The sequence below is a fragment of the Dipodomys spectabilis genome, unplaced genomic scaffold (assembly GCF_019054845.1).
Source record: "Dipodomys spectabilis isolate Male_0828 unplaced genomic scaffold, ASM1905484v1 ptg000228l, whole genome shotgun sequence".
Classification (NCBI taxonomy): Eukaryota; Metazoa; Chordata; class Mammalia; order Rodentia; family Heteromyidae; genus Dipodomys; species Dipodomys spectabilis.
In genome coordinates this window covers 8,725,404-8,746,906 of record NW_024870905.1, presented here as the reverse complement: position 1 = coordinate 8,746,906, position 21,503 = coordinate 8,725,404, and the positions used below count along the sequence as shown (strand labels likewise).

The following is a 21,503-nucleotide window of genomic DNA, read 5'->3' as shown; positions in this document are numbered from 1 at the left end:
TGCTCAAATACAGCAATCAATATCTGGCCTCCAAGTCAGCTTCCCTAGATTCACCAGCTCTTCCTTCAATAATTCCAAGTCTGTAGAGACATAGTATTCCATGTCCAAAATCCTGTAGTCCATTTGTAGGCATTTTCTGAGAGAGCCTATCCTTTCTGATCATCTGCCCGTATTCACTATCATGCGAGCTGAAGCCTATCAACATCCTGAACCTCCCTGGTATTATGATCAAATCTCAAGCATTAAACACTACCCATCTTTGGTTTCCAATGAAATTCTGATTCTTGAACACTTTTGGCTCCAGAAGCAAGATGGCTTTTGTCTAGGCAGTACCTACTTAGGTGCAACTTTCCATCACTTACAGTTGTCTGTCCAGTTGGTGGGAAACACACTGAAGCTTAGATTCTGAATCCACCAAATGCTTAGCCTTTGGCAGAGCTTGTCTGCTATATTACTGGAAAGAATACAGGCAGGAGAGAAGTACTTAAGGCAGATCCAGGTCAGGATTACACAGCTTAGAGTCTGAATTCGGAGATGCCCATGAAATCACAGAACTTAGCTTTGGTGACAACTGCCATATGAAATATTAATTGTACAGGACAAATTCAATGAAACAATAGGTCCTGACACCAATAGTGTGGCCTACCTGTTGCCTACCCCCATGATGGTGTCCTGAAAATACTATGGCACAGTGTTTCAAAAGCAATCACCAGGGCTGCCTTTCCTGTCCACCATGACAACCAACTCCTTCTAGCCTGAGCCCAGAATGTGGACACAGCCTTCCTGATGGCTAGCCTCAAAATGAGGGAAACATCATTCTCAATGATGTCAGTCTCCCAAATTACCAAGGCATTCCCAAGATCAAGATAGTGTTTCCCAAAATTTCTGTAGATAAGACTGGAGGGTTCTGGATAATTGTAAAACAAGAAGGCAAGCAGGATAAGCCATTTCTCCACTTAACGACTACAATCCAGTGAAGTGTAGTTGCCAGACAAACAGCGAGTTCATTATGAGCCAAGATGATTTCCTGGGATTTGGCTGTTTGAGTGGTCTGGGTTTTTAAGTGTGAAGAATCAGATTTTCATTGGAAACTGAAGGTGAGTATTGAAGTTGGATGTAAGCCTCAGAGATAGAGAGCAAGTTTTTACACTAGCAAGGACAGTTAAGAGTATGAACAAACAGGATGGAAGGCTCAAGGCATTGCAAAGGCCCTTCCCCTTCCATATCTGCTTCAGTCTGTTCACCTCCTTACTCTTCTTGCTGCGAATTCTGCCCAGTGGTGCAAATGGAGGTGGCCCCCTAGAAGCCCCCTTCCTCCAGCTTGTTACCTTACATAGGAAGGATGTGGCCTTGGAATTAAGAGTCCAGTTCAGCAATATGTTGAGCCTAGTCAGATATGTTTTGGTTCCTTTGCATTTTTCCAGGATGGAGCTTTCAGGAAGAACAAGCAATACCAGCAGAACATTCCCAACTGAGTAGATACCATGGAGAAAGATAGGTTCTCTGTCAAGCTGGATGGAAAGGAGTTTTCTCCAGAGAAACTCAAGATCAAGGTGCTAGGAGATGTGATTGTGGTACCTGGCAAGCATGAAGAACGCCAGGCAGGAGACTTTGCCATCTCATGACTCCACCCCCCATCCAAAAGCCTTCAGGACAAGGAGGGGCCTGGCTTTATCTCCACGGAGCTACATGAAATACTGGATCCCAGCTGAAATGGACCCTCTCATCCCACCCCCGACGACGACGACGGCAATGACCCTGTCCCTCTGATGGGATCCTCACTCTGAATGGGCCAAGGAAACAGACCTCTGAAACACCATTCCCATCACCCGTGAAGAGAAGCCTACTGACACTGCAGGCCCAGAGAAGCCCTTTCTCTAAATTCATTTTTTAAAAATAAAAGTTCTCCACTTGTGAACGAAAATCTCGTGACTAGTGCTCAAGCTTCTCAATGCCAAGGGCAAGCCCAAATTATTAAGCTAGTAAAATACCATTCAGCAGCAGAATGCTTATTTTTGTGTTTGAATATTCACTCCAGGATTTTTGCCACAGATACACAGCTCGCTGTGAGAATGGCAAAATAAGGTTTGACTCCCACTCCACAAGCTTGCTATAATCTTCCTGTCTCCATGCACTCGCCTAACACCTGTGAGTTGTCATGTCCCCGTCTGCCTGTAAGAAACCCGAATTACTCACTAGTGGCTGTTCACATGCCTACTATTTTAGTCCCATAATACAAATGAGACCTGCAATCAGGGAAATCTTGTTCTTCAAATGTATAGAGTAGGCCCTCTGTGTTTATCAGGACATAATCAGTAATACAATTGCATTTAAGAACAAGATCTGAAGTTTCCACATCATTCAAATCTACTTAGTGATGTCACCCAAAAGGATTGAAGTCTGGAGACAACAGCCCCACCACTTGGATCTGTCTTTCCCAAAATCATCTAAGCAAGGAGATGCAAGAATGTAGCAGCAGGGGCTGGGAAGTTGGCTCAGTGGTAGAGCGCTTGCCTTGCATGCCTGAGGCCCTGGGTTCAATTCCTCAGCACCACATAAGCAAAAAGAAAAAAGCCGGAAGTGGCGCTGTGGCTCAAGTGGTAGAGCACTAGCCTTGAGCTGAAGGGCTGAGGGACAGTGCTCAGGCCCAGAGTTCAGGCCCCACAACCGGACCAAAAAAAAAAGACTGTAGCAGCAAAACTTTAGCAGCCAGGGTATACTTCCAGAACCCAGGGCTAAAAGGTAACTTTCTGTGGATGTGGCACTCTTTGTTCCAGCCCTCAAAGACAGAAGAGCCAGTCACCGATTCAGATGAAAAGCAAACACTCCACCCCTAGCCAACTGCCATCATGCACTGAGTATAGGTCTAGACCATTGAGTGTGGCTAGCCAGTGTTTTATATTTGTAAGACATCAGTAAAAAGGTTTCAGCTCCAGTTCACATCATTACAGGCAATTGCCAGCATTTGTCTATTACCTACTCATCTGTATGCACTTCATTGTTATACAGCATCTCCCAACACTTTATAAGACTTACGCTTAGGACCAATATACTGTTGTGATTGCTGCTTGATGGATTTACTATAATTTACCATATAGGCATTTACCATTCTTAAGAGTGTATTCTATAGCATCACATCCTCCCTTTGCTTAATTTACCTTTGCCCAGTTGAGATTTTTTAAATGTAGTTCCCAAGCCAAACTTTGAATTTACAATACTTAAAATTCTCAATAAAGATCAAGTTGCTCTTAAGGTCACAACTAACATCCAACACAAAATGTCCACTCAGAGTAAAGAAGTTTATCTGCTTAGTGTGCACCACCAAATAGAGGGGGCAGGGCAGAGAGAAGGCCAAGTGATGTGCCCAGGTTTCTGTGAGTATGCCATCCTGCTCATTAGCCATATCTCCACCAGGAGACAGAATCACCTGTGTTTCTAAAGGATCTGAGCTTAGTAATACAGTAGTTCACACGGGATGAAGACTCTCCTAGAAGAAGGAACTGTGTTTGAAATATCAAACACTGCCATCCTCAAATCCACCCAAAAGATCGTTCTTCCCCCTACCCCTCCAGAGCACTTAGCCCATTCCTTCCTTTTCCGTTTGGCATTTAGCTCAAAGGAGTTCTTTGGTGCCACTTAGTGGCCATGAGGTAAAACAGCCGCAAAAATGGAGACTGGAAACCCTTAGAAGTTTGCATTTCTTCCCCATGAAGATCCTGTGGACAGTAGAACTTCCTGGTGGAATGTTACAGATCTAGCAGCCAAAGTCATCTTGACTCATCTACATGCACTGTAACAGCTACTTTACCACCAGACCTCTATCTGATCTAATGTCTGTAGGTGAAGCCACTTTTGAAACCTAAAAGCTAGTCTAGCGTACCATGTGAAATCTATAGAAGAGATTTTTCCTCTGCTATTAAACTCACCTACTTGATGCCTCCATCACTGTATTTATGACTTTGTCCTGAAATTTCATCTCTTCTACGCTGGAACATTTCCAGGGTAACCTGAAATCCATGTTCCCTGGCTATAAGCACTCCTATCTGGCTAACAAACTCTTTGAGCCAAGAGCTGTATTATGCATCAACACATCCAATCTAAAAAAGCCTATGGCATCTAGTGGAAATTCAACTTCAAAGCTCTTTTACAACTCAGTCTCCCCAGCAGAGGGGCACAGACAGCACCCCATTAGAAGGAAGTAACTGGAGTACCATTGCATCAGCCAGGCCTCAACCTCTGAAAGCAGAGCCTCTTAGTAACAGATCACCAGGGTCCCTTGAGCTAGGCAAGGCCCTCCCATGGCAGTCAAGAGAAATGAGCCTTGGGCCCGCTGCACACAGGGCTGCCCCCTCTCGAGGCAACTCTCTTGCCAAGTTGTGATTTGAGGAACAATCATTGTATAAGATTAGAGCTGTAAGGAGCAAGGAGTCACTGATATGGAAAACACCCATTGTAAGACAGTCTTTGAAGACAAACCAAAGCCACTTCTTCAGATGGTTTCCTCGTGTCCTCAGCCTAAAATCAAGTGTTTATATGTCCATGTATCCTCATGTTCCAAGAGTCCATGTAAGACACCAGTGTGGCTCACAACTGTCTGTATGTTTAATGTACACAAAAATATGGAGTAGATTGCAACACAGTGCTCTCATAGGGATCATGTCATTCTGAAATCTTACAACCCACCCCACAGAGATCATGGGAGCCACCTGGTCCCAGTGCACACTCCATGAGACTGCCTGGGCTTTCTGCTGGAAGACATTAAGTTACTAGTTTTGAACGGGAAGATGCAAAACTGAATGCAGGATTTGTACCTGAAATGGCACACTCCACAGAAGACAATTCTCCAGAAGGTCCGGCACCACCAGACCTGGCAACAGCTTCCTCTCAAGTGCCATCCTAGACCACTCAACAGCTACTCAGCTTCAAAAATACACCTGGGAATGTTCATTGTACCAGCTATATATCCTTCCTTGCCACTGGTTTAGTCTACATAGCTTAGAGCCCACACTTCTAGTAAAGTGGGGAAATACAAAGAACCACCCCCATCATGTATGCATACATGCAGATGAGACATGCTGAGATCATGAAACCCCTTCTCTAGAAAGGTGCGTTGGCTTTGCCATGGGTGCTTGCCTTGCCATACAAGTACCCAGCCATCACGTTGAGCAGGGCTTGCAGGTCCCTTCTGGATGACTCCTGTGAGTAGAGTGGCTTGATGATCTGGCACCAACACCCCTGATTGGAGGATGTTTATCTTCAAAGGCCACTGAGCCTACCAGAAACAAAGCATCTGCTTATCATAGAAAATTTCCCACTATCCCTGAATACACCAACCAGGTTATTCAGGTGAGATTTGGAGAAAGCTTTTGTTAAAGGTCGTGGAGCTGAAAGGCCTCATACATCTAAGCTGAAGGGATTTCGTGATTTATTCTTCAATCATAATCCCACTACTGGAAGTGCAGAGGAGACCTGGATTACCATAGATCACCTTGATGAAGCTAAGCTCATGAATCTTCAAGTTGAACTCAAGTTTTGTCCAACTACAAGTTCTTAGGACAGTCAGATTAGTATGTGAACTTATAAGCAATACAGAAGACTGTCTAAATCATGCCAGCATGTGACTGCAGAAATCTGGGTGTTAGGCTAGAGACCTGTGGCAGGGTGTGTGGGGGGTGTTCTACATTCAAATTACTATCCATAGGCCACCTGGACTGCCCTCCTTTCCTTTCACTTTACACAATTCTACCAGAGTACTCATATTCAGAAGGGCTTATGCATCAAGTTATGTAAGGAAAAGCAATCAACGGTGACTTCTTAGAAATCTCAGGGATCCAGGAAGATTTGTTCAGAAGTGATAAGGGAACCACATAGGAAGAAAGGGCTCACCTCACCCCAGCAGGCCGAGGGAACCTCCCCAGGTCTGCTCAGGCAGACCATAGAGCACAAAGTAACTTCAAGAGCCTTTAGCTGAGCACAGTCCATTTTCAAGGATGATGGAAAGAGCATGGCCCTCCCTTCCTGATGTCCCTCATATCAATAGTCACCTTCCTATTCAGAGAGAATCTCAGGATATAAAGCATTGCATTTAGATATGTCTTGATATAGAGGCATCCCAATGCCCACACACCTGTAAACATTCATAAAGTGATCTTAAACATTCGTAAAATGATCATAGTCCTCAACAGGATGATGAGGATAAGTTTGTCTTCATTCCAGAGGCACACCCTATAACACAGTCTCCTACCTTGAGCCCCTCACATAGCAGAAGACAACTCTGACATTGGCTAGGCAAGAAGTACAGGTTCACGCCACAGCCATCTCAAACAGCAAATGGTTTTCATATCCCAGAAGGACCCCACTTCCACAAGGAATACCTACACCCTAATGGAGCATTTCCAGGAAGCTCAGACTGTGGCTGGTGGACTCACAGCCAGAGTGCCACCAGAACTCTTTCTCGTTGTGCAGCATACAACTATGGCTGAATTCTAGAGATTATCTTTTTAAATAAAGATATCAGATTATCTTTTTAAAATAAAGATATCAGATTATCTTTTTAAATAAAGATATGAAAGAGCCCAACAGAAGCCTTAGTCCATTCAAGGTCACAAGTCCCTATTGGACATGAAGCAAACTTAAAACCAAAGTTGTCTTAATCACAAGTCCTGCAGACTATGAACAACACAGAAGAAAACAAGGTATTCAGTAGGGAGAATTAATAGACTCAAGGCTGCTGTGAAGAACACTCTTCCTGGAGTTATCATCATGGAAAATCCACATGTGAATTTACCTTTGAAGATGACTTTCAGAGCTTACATTAGACACAAGCTTTAGGTCAGAAACACATAGAAGAGACTTTATAAGAAATGCAGAGGGCTGGGAAGGTGGCTCAGTGGTACAGCTCTTGCCTTGCATGCCTGAGGCCCTCGGTTCAATTCCTCAGCACCACATAAGCAAAAAAAGCCAGAAGTGGCGCTGTGGCTCAAGTGGTAGAGCACTAGCCTTGAGCTGAAGAGCTGGGGTCCAGCGCCCAGGCCCAGAGTTCAGGCCCCACAACCGGACACCCCCCCCAAAAAAACTGCAGAGAAACTTCCACTTATTCTTCATGCTTTCAGAGACATGGAGAACCTCAGAATACAAAGCAAAGTCTACAGATATCTTAGTTCTGATCAAAGTCAGGAGAGCATTCCCACTATAAATTCAACAAACACTGAAAATAGTATGGAAGGACTTCCAGGAGAAGTGGCCACATTTCAAAGTACATGGTCAGAAAGACAGCGGTGTTCTTCAACAATGTGTACCAAGTAAGGACAATACTGGACACAAAGCACTAGAACAGGCTCTTAAGAGCACTGTCAGGACCCACCTCAAAATAACTCAAGCAGGACTGGTTCCCTGCCTTCTGGGACAGATACCTGCCCAGGATAGAGGCTGATGTTGCTATCACTTTAATACCCAAAGATTTTGCCATTAGTCTACCATATGCCAGTACTCATTATTCCTCAGTGTAAGAGAAATGGAGCTGTTATCATGGAACTGTGATGATTATTCCATGAAAGTTAACAGATATTCCTTCTAAACAAACATTTCACATGCAACATTTTTGCTGATAGTATGCTTTTAAGCATACGACACACAAAAAACAAAACGTGAGAAGTTGCTAACACAGAATAGTCAACTCAGTGCCTACAGTCAGGGCCCTTGAGGCTATGGTTTGCCTTTAAATAACGGGGCTCACCCACCTATCAACTTAAACTAGACAATCAACGATGAGTTCCTCTCCTTCCCCATTCAAGACCATGTAAGGCTGTAGCTTGGACCACATATCAGTCTCGTCTCCATCTGGTGAGCAACCAGCCACTCACACCAGAGCACTCCAGCATCGCAGTGGTCCTCCTGTCTCCAGTCTTATTTCCTCCATCCCACTTGATTTGCAGTAGCAACTCTGACCATCTAAATCTACCTGCATCATGTTTGAAGTCCCAAGTGCCTTTCTCAATGCCATGAGAGGCCCCCTTCAGCTCTCCTTCAGCCACACCCAGCCCCAATCCTATTTCTACCCAAGCATTCCTTCAGGCAAGCTTCATTTTTTGCGGAACTCAGTACTTCCTTCTTCACTACACCGTAAAGGTAAGATCTGAATGAGGAATCATTATCCAAGAAAACCAAGGAATACTCCCCATGGTTCCATAGCAGCTCCACCCACCTGAATTCAAGAAACACGCTCCCACTACAGCTGTCTTATCAAGAATATGCTATACTGTGACAGTATTTTAAGTTGAATAATGCGCCAAATTCATTTCACCAAGGGTACTAGACACCTGGCACCAAGCTTCAGAATCTTCCACATTGGCTCCTGACCTTTCCGTGGATAACAGACCCCACACACATTTTTGTGTCAACACTATCAGCTCTGCTAGATTCCAGCATTCCTGGTGTCCAAGGTTTGGATAATCTCAGAAGACTGCTCTAAATGGCACCTGGATTCCACCATTCAGGAATTAAGAATCCTCTTCCTGCAACACCCAATGTCACTGAAACTCCTGCACCATCTACCTGTCAGGTGGATGCTAGGCGTAGGACTGCCTTGACCTAGGTGGCCTCCAAACCTTCTGGGCAAGTGGAGGCTCTGCCCTCACCATCCCACCTGTGATAACTCTACCACCACCTCCTTTCTCCCCCAGGAGGCCATTCAACTCCAGAACATGACTAAGACTGTCTCTACCAAAGGTAATCAGGATCCAATGGACATGTCTACATTGCCGAAGCTGAGATCCTTGCTTTCAACAAACTCAAATGCGTAAAGGTTTTGTCTTCAACTCTGGTCCTGGGCCCTAAGCTTCTGTGCTCCAAGCTCGTCCTCTACCACTTGAGCCCAGCTCACTTCTGCCTTCTCTGATAGTGCACTGGAGATGAGAGTCTCTCAGACTTTCCTGCCCCAATGTCTCAGATGTCAGCCCTTGAGCAGAGAGGGTTAAAGGCGGGGCCAGCCTGAGGCTTCTGCCAGGGCCTGCCCTCCCGGAAGGGGAAGCGGAAGTGGGGGGGGGCGCGGGCTCTTCCAGTCCTGTCTATAAAGGAGAGCTGCACAGCCCAGGCTTCATTTCCTGGTCCAGGCTGCTGAGGGGGAAGGATGCCAGGACCACGACTCCTATGGCAACTGTGGTCAAGAGTGCGGTGGTGGTGGTGGTACTCTCATCTCCATGTCCCGACCGAGACACGATTTCTCAACTCCTTCCGGAGATGGATGGAGGGGAGTCACCCACAGACAAAAGTGGGGAGACTGGCGAGTCAGAGGAGACAATCGCTGCTCCCAGAGACCCAGGGGCTGTGGACACCGAAGGAGCACCTGAAGAAACGGAGGGCGACAGAGACGCGGACCCGAAAGTGGCCGCAGCAGAGGAAGGCGAGAGTCGGGATGCCTCAGATTTGACAGCAACTGAAAGGGAAGACACATCACTACCTACTCCTGCTGCCAAAAAGCTGAAGATAGATACCAGAGAAAAGAAAGAGAGGAAGAAAAAAGTGGATGAAGAGGAGATTCAAAAGATGCAAATCCTAGTTTCTTCATTTTCTGAGGAGCAGCTGAGCCGCTATGAAATCAGTGCACTGAGTCACAGAGATACTACGAACTCAAAGAGATGGATGTCCTTGAGTTTGGGTTCAGTAGCAGAGAGTATGTCTTGCTCCATGAGTCATCCGATACTTCTGAACTAGACAGGAAAGCGGATGAGGAGAAAGAGGAAGCAGTGTCCAGCACCTAGCAAACTAATATCCCATTTTCTTCTTGAAAGACTTGGGATTGACTTCAAAGGGTACCCCAGGACTCATTATACACCTCTTATTGCCATGTCTTTCCTCTGTTGACTACCTTTTGGTAATGCTTAGGTTTTGTTGATTTGTTCGGTGGCATCCAATTTGCCAGTGGTCTTTTGTTTTTAGAACATTCCTGCTGATTTCAGTACATCAGAACTATTGTGGCTTCAGTTGGTACCTGGAGAACTGCTGCTTACAGGGAGATAAAAGCTGGGTGAGAGAAGGGGTGACATTTTCCAAAAAGAAATGTACTCTTTACTTATGTAACTGTAACCATTCTATACATCACCTTTACAAAATTAAACTAAAAACAAATAAAACGCATAGAAACGAAATCCTGGTTTGAGGGAAAATTGTTGCTTCTATTTTTTACAGGTTTTATAGTTAAGTTTTGTGGTTATCAGCAAAACAGTTTCCAATATATACCAAAACTTTAGACCTGGTTGAGCTCTTGAATCATAAAATTTTGCACTTTTTGAGATTGGTGCCATCTTGGCATCTTGGTGTGAAAACTCTTAGAGGTAAAACTCCACCCCCAGTAATAGGCTCATCTGAATTCCTAGAGGCAGGGGCAGGAACTTGGACAATAAGTTACCAAACCTGCTAGCTCTGTACCAGGAACTTGAGAATTCTCAAGCTCCTCCCAGGTGAACCTGTCACCTGACCATGACCCTATTTACACCCTGACCAACTCAGCTTGCCATTGAGTCATGCCTTGTTTCCTTACTGTGCTCAGGTCACCATGGTGTCCTTTTTCAACTCTCCATTAGAATTGATCTAGTTTGTTGAGATTGTTTTTCTGCTCTTCTGCTCTTTACAACCCTCTTGGCTCAGTTTCCTAGCAGTATTAAGTGCATTCAAGGCTGCAAGGTTTTGGGGGACATATATCTGCTTGCATTCACCAGCTTTCTAATAAACTTCCAACTGGACCTCTCAAAATGGGCTTCTATCTTGTGATTGAATTCCTGTATAACACTCTTGTTGTGCCCCGATAGGAGGGTACCTAAAGACAGGTGCCCCAAGAATGGAAAAGCTTTTATGGCAAATCCTGTCAACTATCTGAAAAAAAAATCAACTGTTTTACAAGTCTTCCCCCTTCAAAGGTGCTCAAACATTGGGGGCTGGGGTTGGTTTACAGGAAAGGCACACCCAGCCTATTCTGCTAGCAAGGAGTAAAATATGCCCTCAATTTAGTGTGTTCCAGTCTTCAATGAAACTAACTAGAAATTGCAGGCTAAGAGAAGGTCTTGCGAACTGAACTTCTCAGTGTTTACTAGCTTCCAGGGGGTTTTAATTTCACTTGATAGGAGCATCACAACTTGTGTAGAAAGAATGATTTAGGTCCAACAGCCAACATTGTACTGGGCCACCTTTAGTCCTTGTGACAGCTATATTGGCTTTTTGTCTTAACACTTTGTGACTAGGGAAGATTTTTAAATGCATAGTAGGCTTAGCAGATCTTTAGCCTCCATCAGTCTTAAAAGGCTGGAAATTAAGGTGTAAATTTGCCTGCCTCCCTGAAGACATCTGAATCTTGCACAAGGTTTCTGGTTCAAGTCTTGACTCCACGTTCTTTTAAGAGTCTTAACAGCTTTGTGAGATCTATAAGCCCATCTAGGGGATCAGCTCACTCTACTTACTTCTCAGGAGGAAAAAAGCATTCAGCTACTTGGCCTCCCTCTCCATGGAAACACTGCCAATCTCTATGTGCTCTGTGCTTTGGAGCTAGAGTTCTGTCCTCCAAAGTCTGCATCTCTGAATATAAAAGCAAAAGAGGAAAAAAACTTTTGAAGCAGCCCTAGTGACTATGGAGCCTGAGGCCAGGTGTTCTATGGAGAGAGGTGCTGGCAGAGGCCAAGGGATTCTTAGATGCTCCAGGATCCTTTCTTTACAACCTCAGAAATCTCTTCCTCAGGAATAAGGAATGGATCTAGTTCTACAAAACAGACGTAAGCCTAAACACATGAGGTATGGAGTAGAGGCTCTCCAAGCATCAGGGCTAGGCAAGGGAGCCAACGGATAATCAGAACAATGAGCAAAGACCACAGATCCATACAAGCAGACTGTGGAGGCAGAGCTCCCATATACTGGAGACTCTATCATCAGTAATGGACTCTAACATGACTATTAGACCAGAGCCTGCTGCAACACAGGATGCAGTGAGACCCAAGAGTCAAGACTCCACACCATGGACAGATACAGGGCAGATACCAATGTGTCCATGGCTGAGCAGATCACACCAGCCACACAACAGTAGGCCAGCAAGAGCAGCATGTCTTTGGCTTAAATTGTGGAAGGGAAGATGAAACAAGCTTTTCAATTGGAGAGCTTCTTAGACCATCCTTGAGTTTGGTCAGGAAAACACCTTCTGGCTTCCACCACTCACTGGAAGGGAATTGCCCTTTTAGGATACACCTAAGGCTTGTAAATTCTGACCACTACTGGGTTAAGGACAGCAGCTTGGACTATGAAGGTGGAAGACCGAAGTTCAAATCCTGTTGTACCTAATAGCTCTTGGACTAACCGAAGCTGCTAAAATGAGGACCACGAACACACAGCCAATTCCTAACCATAAAAGTACTCAAATGGTCTGAGGGCCAAAGACTAACCTCCTCTGGGGTGAAGCCTAAATATCAGCAGAGAAGGACAAAAGCAGGACTCTAGTACCTGGCTTTGGGCCATTACCATTGCAGAGCCTCACACAGGAGGAGAAGACAGGAAAAGCTGTTGCAACCTCCCACTCATGGGATCCCAACATGTAAAAGGACTAGAGACAGGAATAACAAACACCCCTAGAGTGACAGAAGAGGTTTTGACTGATGCAGTCTAGAACACAGGCTTAGGTCTCAAAGTCTATCAAATAAGGTTTGTCAGCTCCAATCAGTTTGCTCTCCACTAAGTTTACACTGTTCATCTTCAGATGATACTTAGCTGCCTAAGAAGTGACAACTAAAAGATAAGTAACTTCAATAGGCTGTGCTTCAACTGTGTGACAGACTTGTATTGCCAGCAGTATGTTCTTAGATGTTTACTACAGTAAAGGCACTCACACTGAAAAGCAGCTTATGTGGGAGGCTCCTTAGCCCTCAGAGAATTAGAAGGTGGTACAGCACCCTTTGCCGGTGTTAGAGATTCACCTGTTTTCCTAAGCCAGTTCCCCAATGGGCTGCTCAACTGAAAAGATTGTTTACAGAGAAGCCCCAGGAGGGATTCAGTAACCACTTCTGTCAGGCCTACAGAACATTTCAAAAAATAGATGGAGAACACGTTAAAACACAGACAGTTTCTCTTCTGCAGAATCTAGACTCTGAGAGGACATGAACATAAATGGACTCAGGGTCACTAGCAGGAGATAAGAGAAAATACAAGGTGAAGGGCAAGAACATGATGTGCATTAAATGGAAAAAAGGTCATAAACTGACTCAGGTTAGTAGTGGGGATTAGAAATATAATCCAGGTTTTTTAGATGTTAAAGGTATGTATAGAAAGTACTGCAGTGAAATCCCTCCCTTTGGATACTATACACTTATTTTTCCAAAAAGTCACCTTATTCTTGCCTCCAAAGAATTTAGAATTCAGAGGCTAACACTTCTTGGTAGGTTTATATAGGTAAGATTTTCTAACCAATCCTTCAATGTAGACATGCAGGAAGCTAAATAAGAGAACCCAGTTCTTCCGGAGGGTATTTTAAAATACCAGGCCCCAGATTCACAGGTGAGTACCTTAAAACTAATTTTGCCCCAGGTGAGTAACTCCATACCCTACGCTTTGTCCCAGCTTAAATTAATTCTCCGTCCAATTTGGGCTAAAGTGAGAACTACTAAGCAGATCTTCAAAACAAAAACCCTTGCATGGATGTGAAATCAAACAGAACAAAATTTAAAATGGGGTCAAATATTAAAAACCCAAACCCCTCTGTAGAAAACGCCAGGTCAAATGACCAGTTGCCAGCCTAAGCCTTTTCCATCCTGTCAAAGAGCAAAAAAACATCTCTCCCTTACCCAAGTTTACCACAAACTTTGCTCAAGGCCACTGACAATCTTGAGGCTTACCACTAGCTATATTGAGTTGCTTATAAAAATCATTTCTGTAAAATAGACTATCCCTATCTAAGCTTATATTTTGACTTTTGTAATCATGCATTAATAGTATCAGTCATGCTGATCCGCCCATGGCTATGTTGTGCTTCCGTATGTCTGCTTACTTGCCTTGATAACCCCCACCCAGGCTAGTTTTTCCTTTAAAGACCCTTATGGGCAAAGACCTCACTGCATCCCACTATCCAAATAGTGGGGTGTAGTCACTGTGTGGCTAATAAAGACTTCTTGCCCTGTTTGAGTGTTGGCATGTCTCTGGGAAATCAATACTACAGACACTTCCCACCACAGAACAGACATCCTCTACAAGAGACAGAGGCTGTGGAGAGGCCGCCCAGACCATCTACAGATGGAGTCCCTGAATGATTTACACCTGACCTCATTTACAAGGAATAAGGGTGGACTGTGAAGGAGAGGGGTACTGAACTTCTGACAGCTGTGAGAAGACAAAGACAAGTTTCCCCACTACCCTGGCATTCCTTCTAGAAGAAACAGTCAACACAGCAAGCCTGGAGCTCCCAAGGAACAGCACCTGTACCTTGCTCCCTATTGCTCTTGCTAGAACCTGGCATAGGGTCCTACATGGGGGAGGGCTCAGTAGAGAGGAAAGGAAAAACTAATTTCAGAAAAACAGGAAAGGAAAAACTAATTTCAGAAAAACTAAGTTCAGAATCATCCATTTCTCCTTTCTGTTCCTCCCTAAAGCCTCCAAGACCACAGATCTATCACACAACTCATCTATTCTGTTGGCAAAGATGAAAAACAGGGTCAGGACAAGTTAGGTTGCTGCAGAGCCATACACATCAACTACTCATTCTCATTACCTGAAAAAGCACTTAGGATACATTTGAAACCTATTTCCCTCTTCTATCTGTAAGCTTCTATCTCCTTAATACACCTGAAGCCAAGTTTATCACCTAATTCAGGTAACTAGACCCAGCATACCCAAAGCTAGCCTGGAAGGTCCTCAAATCTTTGTTCCAGAATTGCTTTCAGTTTTTTAAACACTTGGGAATCTAAAGCAAATCTAGGGGATATATTGCCAATTGCCTCACAAGAATTCAAATCAGCAGCTTCAAATGTCTAGAGCACTCTGTGCTAAGTATTGGAATACATGCTGTCTTTGCTTTGGAGTCAAGGCATGAGAAAATGGTCCTGTAGTGCTAACAGACATGATACCAGTAGTTTGAAAAGGGATTAGCTTTAAGCTGGAATGTCAACAGGCTGGACAGAAAAAGTATAGAACACAACCAAGCAGAAGTTAAGCATTGGAAGTCTTTATGGCTAGAAAGTAGTTCTGTAACATAGCTGGTGAAGTTTAGGTTCAGGCCACTGACTAAAGTGAGGGCCAGGGTAGATGCAGTGAAAATGGTCAGGACTCAAGCTCAAGTGAGGTGAAGCTGGGATCCCAGCAATGACTGAGCTCAAGGTAGGCATGAAATTTGGGCTTTCACTGCGACTCGATTTGGCAATGATGAATATCAGGGCAGTATGGGGTAGGAGGTAAGAGCAGAGGTGAAATTCTGGCCATTGTAATTTGAAGCATGAGAACATGGGGCACTGTGAAAGGGGACATGTCAACGAAGTCAGCAGTAAGGGAGGAAAGAGACTATGGTTTCAGTTGCCTGTGCTTTTGGCATCTGGTTACAAAAAAATATGTCAGTGGAGTAATCTTGAGGTCTGACTAAAGGTTTACATGGGACTACAGAAGGCAAGGGTAGGCTGGCTACAGCTGGCTACAGTTAGTGTTGAGCTCCACAGGTGGGACAAGTCAACTGAGTTCACCCCTCAGCACAGAACCACAGAATAGGTTGGCAGGCCTCCTATTTACTCCCTGGAAATATTTTGCCCTATTTCTTGTCTTTAGATATTTTTCCTTAGGTATGTGTTTTTATCTCACTGCTAACAGCTGTCCACCACCACCCCCACCACACACACAGCATCTTAACTTTTTACTTAGAAAGTTGAGAGGATAGTCATAGAACCCAGCATCCTGCCAGAGATCTAGAAATGTTTGGGCTAAGTCTGTTTTGCCAGGTCGATTTCTGATACCAATTAAGCAACAAAATTCATAGAGGCCCTGAAGGCAGCCAAAATGAGAAGGGAGAGGCACAGAGTGCAGGCAAGTTTGACCTAACACCTGAGGCCTACCACATAGCACCTAAGGATGTTTTAAGAACTCGTTGTTCTTTATTTAAAAAAAATCTACAAAAGACCCCAGGGCTGCCACTTGAAGACTAAGAAAGGTAGGGGAGGGCAGGCCAGGTAGCCTACAGGAACTAGTGAGCAACAACCCAGGTGAGTCACGGGAGAGGCCGAGGGAAGGCTTGCTTCTGCAGACTTTTTAACAGTCCAGGGAGGAAGGAACATTGAACACTCTTCATCCAGTTTTAAAAGTAGAATCAACAGACTATTCCGGGCAGGGTAGTGGGGGGAAAAAGCCAAAGGCTACCCCCCAAGCCTCCTTTTCCCCCCACCTTTCCCCTTTCCTCCCCAACTTCCCCCCTTTCCTCCCCAGGTTTTCTAGCTTGTTTCAAGTAGCTTTTCAGGTAGCCTGCCACAGGTGTCTCACAGCTCTTCATTTTCCCTCCTTGCCCCCCCCCATGGTCCTGAACCCTTCCAGCTTCTTTAGACATTCCCCCCCACGCCACCCCCCAATTTTCTTAGCACCTACATTGCTTTTGCTTCTTGGTTACTTTTCCCTAGAAAAAGTTTTGAGGAAGACAGAAGACCTTGCCCTCAGCAAACCCTATTTCTAAGACTTTAGTTTGAAAGGAAGGAAAGCTGGGGGGGGGGAAGGAAAGCTGGGGGGGCGTACTTGTTTGGCTTCGGGGTCGTCCACGGGGCAGAAAGCCTGCGTCCCCCTGGAAGGCTCGAGGAGAACCGGCCGCGGGAACCCCGGCGGGAAGGAGGCCCACGGAGGGGGGGGTGCTCCTGTAGCATCAGAGCCTCCCTCACCCCCAGAGCATCAGCGGGAAAACCGACAATGCCAGCACAGAGACCGAGCAGGGCGAACGCGACCCGCGAGGCGCCGCCGGACTCTGCGAGCTGTGCTTGCCTTTTGACAGTCCGTGGCGCCGCGTCACTTCCGGGGCGGGCCCGCGGGCGGGGGGCGGGGGCAGGCTCGCGGGGCCGCAGCTGCGGAGCCCAGCGATTGACTATATATGTCAAAGCTGGGGGGTGAGCCGCGCCAGGATGGCGCTTCCGGGTTTTGTGCGTCTGCAGCTGCAGCTCTCAGGGCAGGTGTGAGCCGGCCTCACAGCCCGACTTCGGACCGCCCCCTCCGCGCCCCTTATGAATGTAATGTGTGTGGAAATTCTTTCACCTCAAAGGCAAACCTTACAGTCCACCAGAGAGCACACAGGAGTGAAAGGTCAAAAATGTAACCAGTGCGGAATGTCTTTCACTCAGAACATACACCTTTTTGTCCATCAGAAAACACACCAGAGGGAAATCTTATGTATGTAGCAGGAAATGGAAATTCTTTCAGCTGGAAGACACACCTTAGCATCCATCACAGAACACACAGGAGAGAAACCTTATGAATGTAACAAATGTGGAAAGACATGGAGCTCACAGCTGAACATACATAAGTTGATTCACACAAATGCAATAACTTAGGAAAGTCCAAATGGGGAAAGTCTTTCATCTTTAAGAAAATTGAGATTGCAACACAGAATCCACACAAGATAGAAACCTTAAAATATAGCAGATTTGGAGTCCTTCAACCGGAAGACACAGCATCAGAGAACAGACACAGGCAAGAAAATACTAATGTAACAAATGAGGAAAGTCCTTCTTTACCAAATATTCATGGATCCAAGTTCATAGGACACACAGGGGAGAAATCTTTAAAATATTACAAATGTGGAAAGCTTTTGATCTGAAAGATCAAAAAAGCTAGCGGGGAGCCAAAAAGACTACAAGAATTTAGCTTCAATTAACCAGCAAAAAGCTGAGTGGGAGGCATGGCTCAGGGACTAGAGAGACAGCTATGAGAGGAAACTGAAGAAGCACAAACCTGAGTTCTAGCTCAGGTACTGGCAAAAAAAAAGAGACAGGCATTAGCCAATTATGTAAAAATCCGATCTCTAGTCCCCCCACTGTCTGCTCTGAAGCCATCTTTGCATTGTTCCCAGATCCAGCTCACTGCAGCTTCCTGCAATCCTCAGATCTCAGCCTCCTAAGTAGATAAGATTACAGGTGTGAGCCATGGATGCCCAGCTTCCTTGAGACTCTTATTCCAAGTAAGCACCAGAAAACCAGAAGTGGCACTGTGGCTCAAGTAGTAGAGTGCTTGCCTTGAGGTGAAGAGTTCAGCTACAGCAACCAGGCCCAGAGTTCAAGCCCCACAACCAAAAAAAAATATGGAATGGAGTCCTAAAAATATACATATGCATTCCTGTGTGTGTGTGTGTGTATAATCACATCCTTAACGCAAAATTATAATATCCAATATATCTCAGGATGCGAAGGGGAGTAATAGAAGGAACAGGAATGACAGATATACTGATATACACTGATATACAGGATTATAACACTGATATACAGGATTCTAAAGTATGAAGACTGCATACAGGAACTCACTGAAATTATTTGAATAATAGAAGTGGGGAAGGAGGGTGTGAACAAGTGAAGAGATGACCACAGAATGAGTTAATCTGATTAAAGTAAATACATGTATTTTGAAATAGCTAAATGAAACTAATTTGCACACCTAATATAAATAAAAAATAATAGCACAGTTCAAAAAGAAATGTACACTGCATGACTATGTAATTATGACTACTCTGAACATCACATTTACAAAAAAAAAATTAGAAAGCAAAACAAAGCCAGGCAGTGGTGGCTCACGCCTGTAATCATAACTACTCAGGAGGCTGAGACCTGAAGATCCCACTTCAAAGCCAGCCTGGGCAGGAAAGTCCATGAAACACAGCAAAGAAAGGTGACTGTGATGGCCTTCTTGGCCCGTGTGAGGCAAAAAGGCTGCAAGATTAATTCAAATGGGCTAGAGGAATCTTTTGAGGTTGTGGATGATCTCTGCCCATGGTTCCCCAAAGAGGGAACAGTGGATTTGGCTATATGGCAAAAGGTAGATCAAGAATTTTAAAAATCATATAAAAATCAGAGGAAAACATGCTATCCCTCCTCAGACATTTTCTGTTTGCAATATAATTGGAGAGAGTCTTGGTCCCAATCACCAGATTGAAATTATTTCTATAAAATCCTTGTCTGAGGGGAAGAATAAAGAGACCCTCCTTTGTACATCAGATGTGGAGAGAGAGGATTGTCAGCCCTACTGTGGGAGTGTTAGAAACATTAGAAATCTGGTTCAGATTTTTGACACTCTCTGTAAAGGAGACAAAGAGCCAGGTGCCAGTGGCTCACACCTGTAATCCTAGCTACTCAGGAGGCTGAGATCTGAGGATCATGGTTCAAAGCCAGCCTGGGCAGGAAAATCCGTGAGACTCTTATCTCCAATAAACTACTAGAAAACCAGAAGTGGTGCTTTGGCTCAAGTGGTAGAGTGCTCACCTTGAGCTGAAGAGCACAGAGACAGTGCCCAAACCCAGAGTTCAAGCCCCACAACCTAGAAAAAAAGACAAAAATCCTCCAAGGCCACAACCACTCCTATGCCTATCCCTGTGAGAGCTACTTTCCCTATGATAAAGGGGAAGGCAATTACCACCTGATCTTAATTCAGACTCCTATGTCCGCAGTACAATCATCTATACTGACTGCTTAAGATGTGGTGGGAGGATACTGGGGATTTCCAACATTTTCCTGTTTTACAAGATGGAGACAAACAACAGAGGCTGTATTTGGGGGGAGAACTCCAGTTGCCATTCCTAAAGGGGTCGGGGACCTTTGCTACCTGGGACAGGTGTTGAGCAAGTCTAGCTGGACTATAAAAGGACTGATTGTTTACCCTGGTGTATTGATAATGATTATATCAGAGAGATTAAAATTATGCATGGCTTAAAAAAAAAGAACCTTGCTTGTTCCTGCTCATACTTCCATTGCTCAATTGATTTTGCTTTCTTTAGTTTCTCCTTCTAATAAGTCTCTTCAACCTAACAGGGAAGATAGAGGCTTTGGCTCCACAGATAAGGCCTTTCACTTCAAAAATTGGACAAGAGCAACTTAAGTTAGAACTCTACATAGGAGGGAAGCTTTTTACAGGCCTAATTGGCACTGGAGCTAATGTTTCTGTTATATCTGGCCTACAATGGCCTCCCTCCTGGCCAAAAGAAGATAGCCTCGCCCTGCTGCAGGGTACAGGCATGTCCAAAGTTACTCAAAAAGGTTCTGCCATGCTGTGGTGGCTGACCAAGGAAGGTCATCTGAGTGTCTTTCAACCCTTTGTTTTGCCTGATCTTCCAGTAAATCTGTGGGGCCAGAACGAGTTGTCTCTGATGGGTGCTTCCATCAACAGTCCCAGCTTAATCAAGGGTATGATAAAATGTTCCACGAGGAAAAGGAAGGTTCATACCTTACCAGCCTGTTGCAAACCCAGACAGACAGGGCTTAGGTTTTCCACAGGGCCACACTGATAATGGCAGCTCTACATACAAAACCTATACGTTGAAAGACCTCAACACCTCTATGGGTCATTATTTACAAGTGGCACTGTGGCTCAAGTGATAGAGCACTAGCCTTGAGCTGAAGAGCTGAGGGACAGTGCCAAGGCCCAGTGTTCAAATCCCATGACTGACAAAAAATAAAATAAAATAAACAATTTTTGGTCTGGGAAGGTGGCTCAGTGGTAGAGTGCTTGCCTTGCATGCATGAGGCCCTGAGTTCAATTCCTCAGCACCACATAAGCAGAAAAAGCCCAAAGTGGTACTATGGCTCAAGTGGTAGAGTGCTTGCCTTGAGCTGAAGAGTTGAGGGACAGTGCCCAGGCCCAGAGTTCAAGCCCCATGACCGACAAAAAAAAATTATTTACATACAGAGTGTTCATGCTTGCAGCATCAGGTTTTAATTTTTAAAAATTAAACCAGGAAACTTTTCTATGGAGATATTTAGGATGATCTATTCAGACATCAAAACTGTGATTTAAGAAATATGCATTTCCAATTGGATGTATTGTTGATAAACAACTTTTGCAAGAATGTCAAGCAAAACCAAGCAAACCCTGAAGAAACTCAGAGGAAATTCCAAAATGATAAAAAAAAAAAGTCTCCTTGTGCTTGGTGCTGGAGGCTCATGCCTGTAATCCTAGCTACTGAGGAGGCTGAGATCTGAGGATCACAGTTCAGAGCCAGCCCTGGCAGAAAAGTCTGTGAGACTCTTATCTCCAATTAACCATTAGAAAACCAGAAGTGGTGCTGTGCCTCAAGTGGTAGAGTGCTCACCTTGAGCTGAAGAGCACAGGGATAGCGTCCAAGCCCAGAGTTCAAGCTCCAGGACCAAAAAAATAAAAAGTCTCCCTGAAATTTTATGAATTCTTACATATGGATTTAAACAGAAAATGTTCATATATTTCCATAAAGCTGGGAAGTTATACTTTAAATGACAAAATTCTCCTTCCTGCTCTTCTTTCCCACATAACTGTTATAACTAGATTGTTTCGTTCTATTTCCCAGAAAA

The 21,503-nt window shown here is 44.6% G+C and overlaps 1 protein-coding gene and 2 pseudogenes across 1 annotated transcript; 2 read left to right on the top strand and 1 right to left on the bottom strand.

Annotated features, from left to right (window-relative positions):
- The first annotated feature begins 1,484 nt into the window (after positions 1–1,484).
- LOC122123404 lies at positions 1,485–1,881 on the top strand (annotated as a pseudogene).
- Positions 1,882–9,237: 7,356 nt separating this feature from the next.
- LOC122123403 (transcription initiation factor TFIID subunit 11-like) lies at positions 9,238–9,711 on the top strand. The gene has a single exon (XM_042697740.1). It carries the CDS (start codon positions 9,238–9,240, stop codon positions 9,709–9,711), a length of 474 nt encoding a protein of 157 aa, XP_042553674.1.
- A 2,226-nt stretch (positions 9,712–11,937) lies between these two features.
- LOC122123402 overlaps positions 11,938–21,503 on the bottom strand; it is a 94,843-nt pseudogene continuing 85,277 nt past the window's right edge.

Bases quoted from the DNA above. Each gene is read 5' to 3' on its own strand.
- LOC122123403 (XM_042697740.1), top strand. From the start codon at position 9,238: ATGGATGGAGGGGAGTCACCCACAGACAAAAGTGGGGAGACTGGCGAG.